Source organism: Peromyscus eremicus, chromosome 13, assembly GCF_949786415.1.
Source record: "Peromyscus eremicus chromosome 13, PerEre_H2_v1, whole genome shotgun sequence".
NCBI lineage: Eukaryota > Metazoa > Chordata > Mammalia > Rodentia > Cricetidae > Peromyscus > Peromyscus eremicus.
Genome location: NC_081429.1, coordinates 20,838,509 through 20,850,657, shown reverse-complemented (window position 1 = coordinate 20,850,657; position 12,149 = coordinate 20,838,509). Strand labels below are relative to the sequence as shown.

The following is a 12,149-nucleotide window of genomic DNA, read 5'->3' as shown; positions in this document are numbered from 1 at the left end:
GGTTTCTTTGTGTAGCTTTGCACCTTTCCTGGAACTCGCTCTGTAGACCAGGCAGGCCTCGAACTCACAGAGATCCACCTGCCTCTGCCTCCCAAGTGCTGACATTAAAGGCATGTGCCACCACCGCCTGGCCTCAAGAATTTCTTGAACCAAGAAACATGATCAGTTTTTTCAGCCTCTTGTCAACTTTTAAAGAATGAAAGGAATTTTTTTTTCAGTAGATGTAAAGACTTGGTTACTCTTTTCTGTTGGAAGAAATTCCCATACAGAATCTTCTGAGATGAATTATCTTTCTTTGCTTAGGAGGCTCAATAATCCTACTATGTGAATAACTCCTGATTCTGAGATGTAGCAGACTTTCTTTTGGACCACCAACCAGCTCCCAAATTGTGACACAGAGACTTATTATTAGTTATGAATGCTCATCCTTAGTTTAAGCTTGTCCCACTAGCTCTTTTAACTAATTTTAACCTATTTGTCTTCATCTACGTTTTGCCTCAGGGCTTTTTACCTTTCTTTCATTCTGTATGTCCTACTGTATCTGGCTGACCCCAGGCATCTTCCTCTCTCCCTTGTTCTCCTCATTTTCTCCTCTTGAGCCTAGATTCCTCCTCCTATTTATTCTCTGCCCGCCAGCCCTGCCTATCCCTCTACTGCCTATCTATTGGCTATTCAGCTTTTTATTAGACCAACCAGATGCCTTAGGCAGACAAAGCAACAAATCTTTACATCCTTAAACAAATGCAGCCTAAACAAATGTAACACATCTTTGCCTAGTTAAATTCATATTCCACAACACCGAGACCATACTATGAAAATGAAGCTGTGATCTCCTAGACTCTTGAGAGCCGTAGAACCTTAGTGTTGTTTGAATATCCATCATAAAGCAGATGAAGGTCCTGCTTGAAAAATGTCCCAGGCAAGCTATAGACTCAGGAGGAGTCACTTAAAAGTGTTTCAAATCATTTTAAAACCTCTGAAATCAGAGGTTTCTTAACTTCTCATATGGACAGATGATTACATGTGTGTCTGTTTAGCCCCAGATTCATTGAAAAAGGACTCAGTGTTAGGACTTCATTCATACTGAGTTATGAGCAGGAGGCTCTATGATAGAGATGGAATTTGAGTAGCTCCTTAAATGATAAGGTCCTACATGATGGGCTGAGAAAAGGCAAATGTGAGGAGGGTGTCCTATTGTTGGTTGTTTTGCTCTTTTGTGGGACCCGCCACCCAGCTCCCAAATAAATCACACTTGGAGGCTTATTCCTAATTATACATGACTGGCCTTAGCTTGGCTTGTTTCTAGCCAGCTTTCCTTAACTTAAATTAGCCCATCTATCTTTTGCCTCTAGGCTTTTCCTTTTCTATTCCTGTATTCTTTTCTTTGTTTCTTACTCTGTGACTTGCTGTATAGCTGGGTCCTCCACCTTTTCTGGCTACTTCCTCTTCTAGATCTCTCCTCTCCCAGATTTCTCCTTCTATATATTCTCTCTGCCTACCGGTCCCACCTATTTCTCTCTCCTGCCTCACTAATGGCCATTCAGCTCTTTGTTAGACCAATCAGGTGTTTTAGACAGGCATAGTAACACAGCTTCACACAGTTAGACAAATGCAACATAAACAAAAGTAATACATCTTAAAATAATATTACCCAACAGTGTCACAAGGCCTGCTAGGGAGTTTAGATTTCATCCTGTAGGTGGTACTGTTATCAGTCTGCGCAACATAAACAAAAGTAACACATCTTAAAATAATATTCCCCAACAGTGTCACAAGGCCTGCTAGGGAGTTTAGATTTCATCCTGTAGGTGGTACTGTTATCAGTCTGCTCAATTTGAATGAGGAATTATCAAGAAGCAAGCAATGTCAACCAAGTGAAGAGTTCCTGGAGTGAAGAAGGGCTGCAGTCTGGTCTGTGCTCCTATACACTGGTGCAGAGTATGGAACAAGGTTCTTTTCACAGCCTGCCTGGTCTCTGCTCTCAGCACTGAGTTCCATGCTGGGCTATCTGCTCATGTGCCCTTAGCTTCTCTGTGCTAAGATGGCACATATATGGTTCATTGCTGCCACCCCAGGAATGTCATATGGTAGCCATCGGGCATTCTGCACATGGAGAGACTGAGGAAGAGGCCACAAGCTTGTTAGGAAGCCACTACCACCTGGACCTGGTTATCTGTGACTATGTCCTGTGAAAACAGCTCCCATCAGGGAGGAAGGCCTTGGGGAGGGGGTCCCCAGAGACCTTGAGACAGCACAAAAGTGGCAGCCATTTTTAGCACACATTTTTAGCACATTTTACAAAGTACTTAAGAGAAAGCTTTCATGTCCTGTTTGGCTGTTGGGTACATTGTCGGTTATATACCAGTGCTTTTTTTAAAAAGACAGACAGGGTTTTTTTTCTGTAGCCCTGGCCTAGCTGTCCTGGAACTGTAGTTCTGTAGACCAGGCTGGCCTAGAACTCAGAGATCCTTCTGCCTCTGCCTCCTGAGTGCTGGGATTAAAGGTGTGCACCACCACACCTGGCTAGACTTTCAGCTTTTCAAACTGTGAACTAAACAAACTTCCTTTTTAAGGTTTGGGAGCCTCGGTGACAAGACACTGACTAATATAATGAACCTGTCATGAAATAAGCAAAACATAATAGAGAACATTTTGCCCTGAAAAACCTGGGAGCTGCTTAGGATCCGTCGTTCCAGAACATCCTTTTTTACAGCAGTCGTCCATCTTCCTTCTGGCTACAGCTTTATGCGTGTCCACCGAGTGATCACCGAGATCTGGTTTTTATGAGGTCATGTCAAAGTCTCCAGGTGGAGATGTGGATGAGGAAGAGAATAAACCCATGAACATTTCTGGTTGACAGACTAGTGTTGCCATAAGGCAGAGAGCGAGACTTCACTATAATGAAGCCAGGTGTGGCGGCACATGTCTGTCATTCTAGCACCTGGGAGGCTGAGGCAAGATGAGTTCAAGAGCAGCCTCAGTTACACAGTGAGTCTGAGGCCACCCTGGGCTGCTCAAGATCCTGTCTTCAAAACAACAACAGTGACAAAAACCTGAGCCCCAAACCATACCCACCCCTCAAGAAACTCGACTACAGTGAGTTAGTAGTTTTGGGTGGGTCCTGGAGTTGAGAGGACAATCGGGTTGGAGTGATTCTCAGTGAGGAAAAGCCTGCGCAGGGGACCTTGTAGGGAAACCTAGAAAGCATCCGTGCATCTCAGACACCCAAACGAGTGGAGAAGGGCGGAAATGAGAGATGTGCTTAAAAGATGAAGGCCTCACGTGGGTGTCCTGTCCGCACCTGTCCTGGACACGGCCCTCTCAGCACGTACTGCTGTTTCCTGAGCCACGCCCACTCCACAGGAAGTAATAAACGGAGAACACACCTTGGCTTCAGAAGCGACACACTTCAGTACGGAGGGCCAAATCCTACTTGTTACAGAAGGACAGAGCCCTGGCCAAAGTGTCTGAAGTTGCACCTAACAGATGCTCTCAGCTGAGCAAACCTGAGCATAGGGGAGGTATTGTGTCCCCAGCTGGACACCGTAGCCTGTCTTCAATCTGCCCACACAGAACTGGCTGTCCTTGGATGCCGAATCAAGGAGAGATATTGACACAAAAGAGACATTGAATAGGACCCATGGCCTGTCCACGTGGGCTACCTTTTGATCAATTCAGTCCAGACAAGTAGGCCTCCACTAGCCTGCACCTTCCCGACGCAAGGTTCCCGCTACTCTGGGGAACTTGATTCATTGCAGGTTTGCTTGGGGCCTGTTTGGACTCCAGGGTTCTAGAACTGTTTGTTCTCTTTGTGGGCCTTGCTTTGGAATCCTCACCACGAGGGGCCACTTGAGGGCCAAAGTTGCTTCCATCTGGCTTGAATAGGAGCAAAGCCAGATGATAACCAAGGTCTCCTGGAAAAATGGAAAGAGCCGTTGGTCAGATGTCAAAAGGATTGGGAATGCTGAATGACTTGTTAAAACTGGTTTTGGGGGCCTAGGGAGATGGCTCAGCAGTTAAGAGTACTAGCTGATCTTCCAGAGATACTGAGTTCAAATCCCAGCTCCCACGTTCCAGCCTCCCACATGGCAGCTCACAACCATCTATAACTGTAGTCCATGGGATACAATGCCCTCTTCTGGTGTGCAGCTGTACATGCAGACAAAACATCCATATATATAAAATATATAAATACATCTTAAAATTGGCTTTTGGGCTGGGCGGTGGTGGCGTGCAACTTTAATCCCAGCACTCAGGAGGCAGAGGCAGGTGGGTCACTGTGAGTTCGAGGCCAGCCTGGTCTACAGGGCGAGTTCCAGGACAGCCAGGGCTACACAGAGAAACCCTGCTTTGAAAAACAAAACCATCAACAACAACAAAACCGTGGCTTTTGTTTTGTTTATTTGAAATAAAGTCTCATGTAATCCAGGCTGGCCTGAAAGTTTCTAGGTAGCTCAGGATAATCTTGAACTTCCGATCTCCTGCCTAGAATTAAGGACATATGCCACTGAAGGGTTAATGACCTACCATAAGGAACTTCAAAGGAGCTGAGAAACTCCAGACTCAGCATACTGATAAGAACACCTGCCCCCGACAAGAAAGCCAATATAGTAATGAGAACATCTGCTTGCATTACTGGGCCTTGGAACTACAAAGCACACGTCTACAGAAAAAACTTCCCTCTCCCAACATTCGCTCTTTTGCCCTATAAAGCCCAAAGCCTCCTGTGCTTGGGTTCAGTCTCCACTTCCTCTGAGAGACTGCTTCCCTGCATTGTTCAGATTAAAGCATAATTCTGCTTCTGTCGAGGTGTGTATCTTTATTTCCATGTTGCCTGGATCAATCGGGATCAAACACCCACCATGTGTAGGGGAGAGGAGTATGGGGGGGGGTATGCATGGGGCGGAGAGGGGTGGAGTGGGGGTGGGTGGGTGTCGTCAAACCCAGGGCTTCAGGCATGCTGGGCAAGCACTCTACCAGTTGAACCACATCCCAGTCCAAACCGGTTGTTGTTTAAAATAAACGTTTACAGTTAGAAGTACCAGTAAATTTAGATTACTCCCCAAAGCTGACATCTCTATGCGTCAACAAATGAAGCCGCCCCAGAGGCTTGAGGTCCACCGAGTCACAACGAGAAGACGACATCCTCCCCCCCGCCCCCCCGTGCGAAACCGCAGCCTCAGTTTCCTAGTAGAGGAGTCTGGAGAAGGGTCGCCAGACTCCGTTCTCGCTTTACTTTCGGCTGAGCTTCTGCCCACACAGCTGTAGGATTTTCTACGTGGAGGAAGGGGGCTTCCTCTCCAGAACGCCCCCTTCCTCTCCCAGGCTCTGGCACGCCACTTTTGGAAGCAGAAACAAACGACTGTTTTCTCGGATCATCTTTCGCTACCTACAGAGAAAGGCACTGTAGGGCAAAGCGAAGCCCCGGGCAGTAGATGAGGCAAGTTAACCCTTTCCTCTACTCTTCCCGGTCCTCGCCGTTGTGTCTCGCCTGTAGACGTCAGTGTCACCGAACGCTGGGACTACCCAGCGACTTGAAAGTGCCTTTGTAGAACCACAGCCAACAGCATAAACTAACTATAGGAATGGCTCGTTATGACCCGACGGGTCCTGGGTTCAGGTCTCCCAAGGCAGACAGTGGCCGACCGGGCTCAGATCTGATTGCGGGAAGGGACGGGTCTGCCTGCAAGTCCGGTGTTGGGTGGCCACCGGAGGCCGACGCCGACCGGACCCGGGCGGAGCCGAAGCCCGGCGGCTAGGCTAGGCTAGGCTAGGCTCGGCTCGACGCGTCGGGAGGAGCCGGCCGGCGGCACGTGACCGACCGCGGAGGCCGCGGCCCAGAAATAGCCGCGGCGACGGTTCCGCCCCGCGGCGGGCGAGAGCGCCGGGAGACGGCTGGACGCAGGCTGGGCGCGGTGCGGCCCGGACGATGCTGCTGAGCCCCGGCCCGGCCCGGCCCAGAGCACATGATGGCGATACGGGAGCTCAAAGTGTGTCTTCTCGGGGTGAGTCCTAGCCCCAGCCTACGGGGATCCCCGCTCCTGCGCGCCTTTGTCCCGGCGCTGCCCGGCTCCGGCGCGCTCCTTCCCGCGCCCGGCACCGGCCGCCGGGTCCCAGCTGCTCCCGAGCGTCTCTGATCGCTCCGTCTGCGCCCGCGCGTCTGGGAACCTTGGGCCTCGCCAGGTTGCGGGGCTGGCGGGGTGGGCGGGTGGGGGGCTGTCGAAGACCCGACGACAGAGGGTCCTACAGCTCCTCGGGGCCCCCAGGGCTCTCGCTTCCACCACCGGTGGTTCCCTCGCTGAGGAATGTTTAAGTTACTCCGGGGAGGCACTGTTTTTCCTCTGCCTCCTGCGGGCGGGGGTGGGTGGGTGGGTGGGTGGGTGGCTGGTGGCAATTGCTTTATTCACTCAGAAAACAAACCAACAAATCAATCCTTCCTACCGAGGGTGGGAGAACCGGGGGCTTGGACTGACTGCAAAGCAAGAGGGAACGAACTGTGTGTGAACTGTGCGTCCAGCACACTTTTCTTCGTGCAGTGGATGAAAAGAAGCTGGACGGCCTCCCCACTCCCTCCTCCCCATCACTCTTCCCCTTCCAAAATGAGTCTTTCTTAGTCCCAAGAAACAGAAGCAGTCAGAAACAAAGAGAGAAACAGCGTTCAACCCATGAGACCCACAGACCAGACCGAAGTCTCACCTCCTAGGGCTATCCCTTGAAAATCGCCCCAGGGGATTCAGTGTTTGGGGTCATTTCCTTGGGGCTACCCACATCAAATTCCGGAAATCTTCCAAAATTAGAGCTGGTGTTAAGCCATGTTTTCTGTAGCCTTTGGCATCAGCACCGGGTGTACCGCCCTTGAAGTTGGCGAATCTGGCCCTGCAAGGAAAGTATTTCCTAAATAAAGAAGCAGGGCAGGGTAGCCCCACATTCATTCTTCTCAAAGAAATGCTAACGGGACTGTCAAGATGGATGTGGAAGTGTATACAGGCCATGATTGTAGACGGCTTTGTGGCTTCACCTGGGCTCTGATGGACCCTTTGGTGAAAGAAGTCTTGGGGAATTACCTCCACACTGTCCTCATCACTTACAACCAGTTGCTGTGATTTGCGGAGAATCCTAGGGGGTCTACCCCAAGCCCTTTCTTCCAGGGTCTAGTGAGGCCTCTCCAGGGCTCCTTACCCATGAAGGCCGGGTGGGATGCTGTTCTCACCTTTCTCTCTTGAACTTCTGGTGTTACAGCAGCAAACTTCGTTTCTTCCAGGTTGGCCAATATAGTCTAGACCTAAATTCCAAGAATCCATGGGAGAAAGGTCTTTGAAGATTTAAAAGGAATGTCAGGCCCCAAAGAAGGAAGAGGAAGCTTGGGTGCATGGGGCATGTTACAATTAACCTTGGGAAAAGATGAACTAGGAAACATTTTTAGCTCTTGGGGGTGGGTGACACCTTCTTCTTTGCAACCTACCTAGGGGCACACTCATGGTCCCAAGACATCACCCTTAATTTTTAGTTTCAATAATTGTGTGTCCTACCAGGACAGTGACCAGGTGTCAAGGGCTCAGAACCAGATGTTAGGGGGCCTGGCTAGTCTTCTGCACCAGGGTTTGGAAGGCTGAATGGGTGGCTGGCTTAATTGTAGAATGGACATATCATCCCCTTCTCTTCGAAGGCAGAGAACTAGACTGGATGGTCTCTTTAAGATATATGTGTGATAATATTTCTGATGGTCTGTGATGCTGGAGTAGACCATAGTAAGCCTGGGTGAGCTGAGGACAACTAGAGAATCAATCTCTCTCTCTGTCTCTCTGTCTCTCTATCTCTCTGTCTCTGTCTCTCTCTGTCTCTCTGTCTCTGTCTCTGTCTCTCTCTCCACTTAATCTCCACAAACAAGCAGTTTCCATGGGTTTCCTGGAGACGGTGCCTTTTTTGATTGCTGTTTCTTTGTGATGGCCCCACAGGTTAGGGATTTGAACTGGGGGTGGAGGATTCAGTAACAGAGAAAGAAGTAACTTCTGGAAGTTTTGAAACTTCATTCATATCATACCACATCAGTGTCATCCTGTTTTTGAAGGTAGCTACACATTTTAGTCTTATTGAGATCAGAAGATATTTTACTGCAAAGAGCAAAAGAGCTTGTCCATACTGAGGACGAGTCTTGAGGCTCCCTGGCTTGGCTAGTCCTGTTCTGGGCCAGGCTGCATTTCTAGCTGCTTATCTAAATAGGCTGGTTCTCTCTATGAGATGGCCTTTGAAGGAGGTCTACACCCTGGTGTACTGTCTGGATTTGAGAGATCCTCTGGGCCTGAAGATGGAAGAGGGAGTCAATGATGAGCCCTATGGTCCTTTTAGGATTTTAGCAGGAACCTTAGGCCCCTCTGTTGTTATGGTGAGGGTCGTCTGTCCCGCGTAAAGTAGTGCGTGTAGATGGCACTCAGCTTTCTGTTTGCAAAGCTATGTCACACCTCCCTGAAATCTTAGGATGATCAAGACCCTGCCATTTACCCTCAGTTGCGTAGAAGGTGACAGAGTGTATTTACCATAGAGCAAAGCGTTGTCCTTGCTGGAGAGGCTTGGTGACTAGTCTGTGGTTGGTCACTTGTTGGAAGACATGCTCCCTGCTCAATGTACAGGCTGTTTTTAGGATGAGTCCCTGCTGGTGACTCTTTGCTATAGTCTCAGGCTCCTGCCTTTGGGTTGGAGGATTTATCTTCTGACATTAGGGTCATTTTGATGGGTAGAGTGGGCCAGATGACATGGTCTCTTTACCTGTCCCTATGCCTTCTAGAACTTGGATGCTCCTACTGTTTACTTGGTGTATGTGGCTTTGTTTCTTTTGATGAGTGCTCCAAATTGAATTGGCATTGGCCTGCGGGACATTCTCTGATAGCTTAGTATATTGGCTGGTTTTATGTCAGCTTGATACAAGCTAGAGTCATCAGAGAGGAAGGAGCCTCTATTGAGAAAATGTCTTTGTAAGATCCAGCTGTAAGGCATTTTCTTAGTGATTGATGGTGGAGGACCCAGCCCACTGTGAGTGGTACTGGGCTAGTGGTCCTGGGTTCTATAAGAAAGCAGGCTGAGCAAGCCATGTAGAGCAAGCTAGTAAGCAGCACCCCACTATGGCCTCTGCATCAGCTCCTGCCTCCAGGTTCCTGCCCTGTTTGAGTTCTTGTCCTGACTTCCTTTGGTGATGAACAGTGATGTGGAAGTGTAAGCCAAATAAATCCTTTCCTCCACAACTTACTTTTTGACTATGGTTTTTTTGTTTCAGCAATAGAAACCCTAATCCTAAGTCAAGGGCCCAAGAACGTCAAGTGTATTTATGCTACCTGTTGTACATTTGTGGGCTTTCTCATGTTTGTGCCACATGGGACAGTGCAGCCAGCCTTAGTGAGTGCTCTTCCGTGGGGTCAGTGGGTACACTGTGGAAGCTAGCCATGATTAGGGGCGCTAGGCAGGGGTCAGTGGACATCCGGACCCAATAAGTCACAGTTTTGCTACTCATGTGCCAGGCTATCACACTATGGAATCTGTACTAGTATTACACAACAGGATACTTAGAAACAACCTCCCCCCAAACATACATTTTCAAATGTGAACAAAAACAGTATTGCAGCAGCTGTCTTAACCTCAAAGGTGGAAAGCTTCCCAGTACAAATTTTTTCACACACATCGCCATGTGACAAGAGCAGGAGATGGAGACAGAGAGGAGACAAGGAGGGGGAGGGGTAGCCTAGTTCTTCTGGGCATGTGTGCTTGTGTGCTTAAAAAACTGCTTCCGGATGGGATCCCGAAGAGGTTTGTATTTGTGCTTTGGTTGTCTTGACAACAGTTTAGAGATCTCTGCCACTTCCCTAGCAGCTGAGTGAGTCGTTAAAATACAACTGTGAGCTTCCCTGCTTCCGGTGAGGAGCTCTGGAAACCTCTCTCTGTGGCCTTTGTTAGTATCTATACGGTGTCTCACCAAAGAACATGCACACACCCAAGGTTTTGTGAGACATCTGCATAGTGGAAATGCAGATTTGTGCAGGACTTATACACAGGGTAGGGCTCTGTGAATCCAAGGGCCTTAGGACCTAGCGTGGGCAGCCTTCTTTAACCACAAAGCTCAGCAGTGGGAGTTGTGTGACGTCAAATGGACTGCTCTCAGCAGAGGTGAGCTCTCTGCTACTGGGAGCATCTGACAGGGTTATATGAGTTTGTTGGGAGTTACTGGGAATCGATGCATAGAACTGTAGCTTAGACTGGGCAGTTACAATCTCTGTCTCAGTCTGTTTTCTGTTTCTATGTAACAAAATACTCAAGACTGGAAACTTTGGGAAACAAAGGTCTGGTTTATTGCTTTGGTAACTGCAGAGTCCCAAAACTACAGCTCTGTTCCTCCGACTGCATCAAATGTGCGGGGATGAGAAATTACCATTGCGAGGATGAGGAATTAAACGTGGTAGAGACTCGGTGTGGTCAGCGGAAGAGAGGTTGTATTGGGAGCAGAGTCCCCATTTTTTCTCCATCAAAGCCTTACAGTAAGGGACTGCTCAAATCCCTTCCAATCAGAGAGTGTCTAGATTCCTTTTCCTCAGCTTCTATTATCTCATTTCACTCACACTGTCTCTCAGTACATCGTGTGACAGTTCTAGCATCACACCATCAGTGTGGTCTACGGATGCCACTTTCTGTGCACACAGCTGTCCTTGTTGCCTAACGAGTGACTTCTCTACCTTGGATAGAGATAGAATTTACCTTACCTACTTCCTCACCTAGAGCTGGTGCAGCACTTTGCCTCAACAGGTCAAAACAGACCTCAGCAAACAGCTTCTTCTCATGTCCTCATATCTAGGGAGATAATAGTCAGCATCCATCGTCACCCTGCGGCTGGTCCCCTTCCTTATCTCCCTGTTCCAGTCCTTTCTGTTGCTGTGATAAACAGCACCCTGATCAAAAGCAGAAAGGTATTTTTTGGCTTACCCTTCTAGGTCAATCCATTATTGTCTCTTTAAAAAAATCCAAAATCTCTAACCTGTGTGCTAATGTAAAACGAAAAAAAAAAAAGCAAAAACAAAACAAAAAAACCCAAATAAACACAGAAATAAATACTTCTGATCCCAAAATGGAAGAACCAAGGGCATAAGAACAATCACATCAAAGCTAAAGCCAGGTGTGGTGGCGCATGCCTTTAAGAGGCAGGCAGAATCTTGGGGATCTCTGTGAATTTGAGGTCAGCCCGATCTGCCTAGTGAGTTTCAGGACAGCCAGGGATATGTAGAGAGACCCTGTCTCCAAAAACAAAACAAAACAAAACAAACGTAAAAGCGATACCCAAATCCATGTTCTGTAGTTCAGCGTCGACCATCTGGAACTCACTTAATATCTTCTGGGCTCCAAAAGGCTCTGGCAATCCTGCGTCTCCTGCTCTGTCATCTGCATAGTAAACGGCTTAGGTTGGCTCCACTCACAAAACTGGATGGTGTCCTTGGTAGTCTTTCCTTGGCCACGGCAGCTCCAATGTCCTGGGGTCTCCACTACAACCAAGGCTGTGTCTCACTTCGGGTTTCTACTGCTGTGATAAAACACCATGACCAAAAGGCACTTGGGGGAAGGAAAGGGTTTATTTCATCTTACACTTCCGTATCACAGTCCATCACTGAGGGAAGTCAGGGCAGGAACTCAAGGCAGGAAACTGAAGCAGAAATTGAAGCAGAAGCTATGGAGGAGTGCTGTTTACTGGTTTGCCCTTCATGCCTTGCTCAACCTGCTTTCTGTCTGTCTGTCTGTCTTTCCTTCCTGTCTGTCTGTCTTTCCTTCCTGTCTTTCTTTCTTCCTTTCTTCCTTCCTTCCTTCCTTCCTTCCTTCCTTCCTTCCTTCCTTCCTTTCTTTCTTTCTTTCTTTCTTTCTTTCTTTCTTTCTTTCTTTCTTTCTTTCTCAGAGCTGAGGACCAAGCTTGTGCTTGCTAGGCAAGCGCTCTACCACTGAGCTAAATCCCCAACCCCTAGCCTGCTTTCTTATACAGCCCAGAACCACCTGCCCAGAGGTGGCTAGGGTGAGCTAGGCTCTGTCACATCAATCACTGATCGAGGCAAAGCCCCACAAACTTGCCTATAGGCCAGTCTTATGGAGACGGTTTCTCAGGTGAGAGAGAGTTCCTCTTCCCAAAT

The 12,149-nt window shown here is 48.4% G+C and overlaps 1 protein-coding gene across 1 annotated transcript in view; it reads left to right on the top strand.

The window, feature by feature from the left end:
• Positions 1–5,846: 5,846 nt before the first annotated feature.
• Rab31 (RAB31, member RAS oncogene family) overlaps positions 5,847–12,149 on the top strand; it is a 129,582-nt gene continuing 123,279 nt past the window's right edge. Inside the window, exon 1 of the mRNA XM_059278262.1 lies at positions 5,847–6,005. Within this exon, the coding sequence (XP_059134245.1) occupies positions 5,967–6,005 (39 nt within the window). The 5' untranslated portion in view covers positions 5,847–5,966. The remainder of the gene's footprint in view (positions 6,006–12,149) is intronic.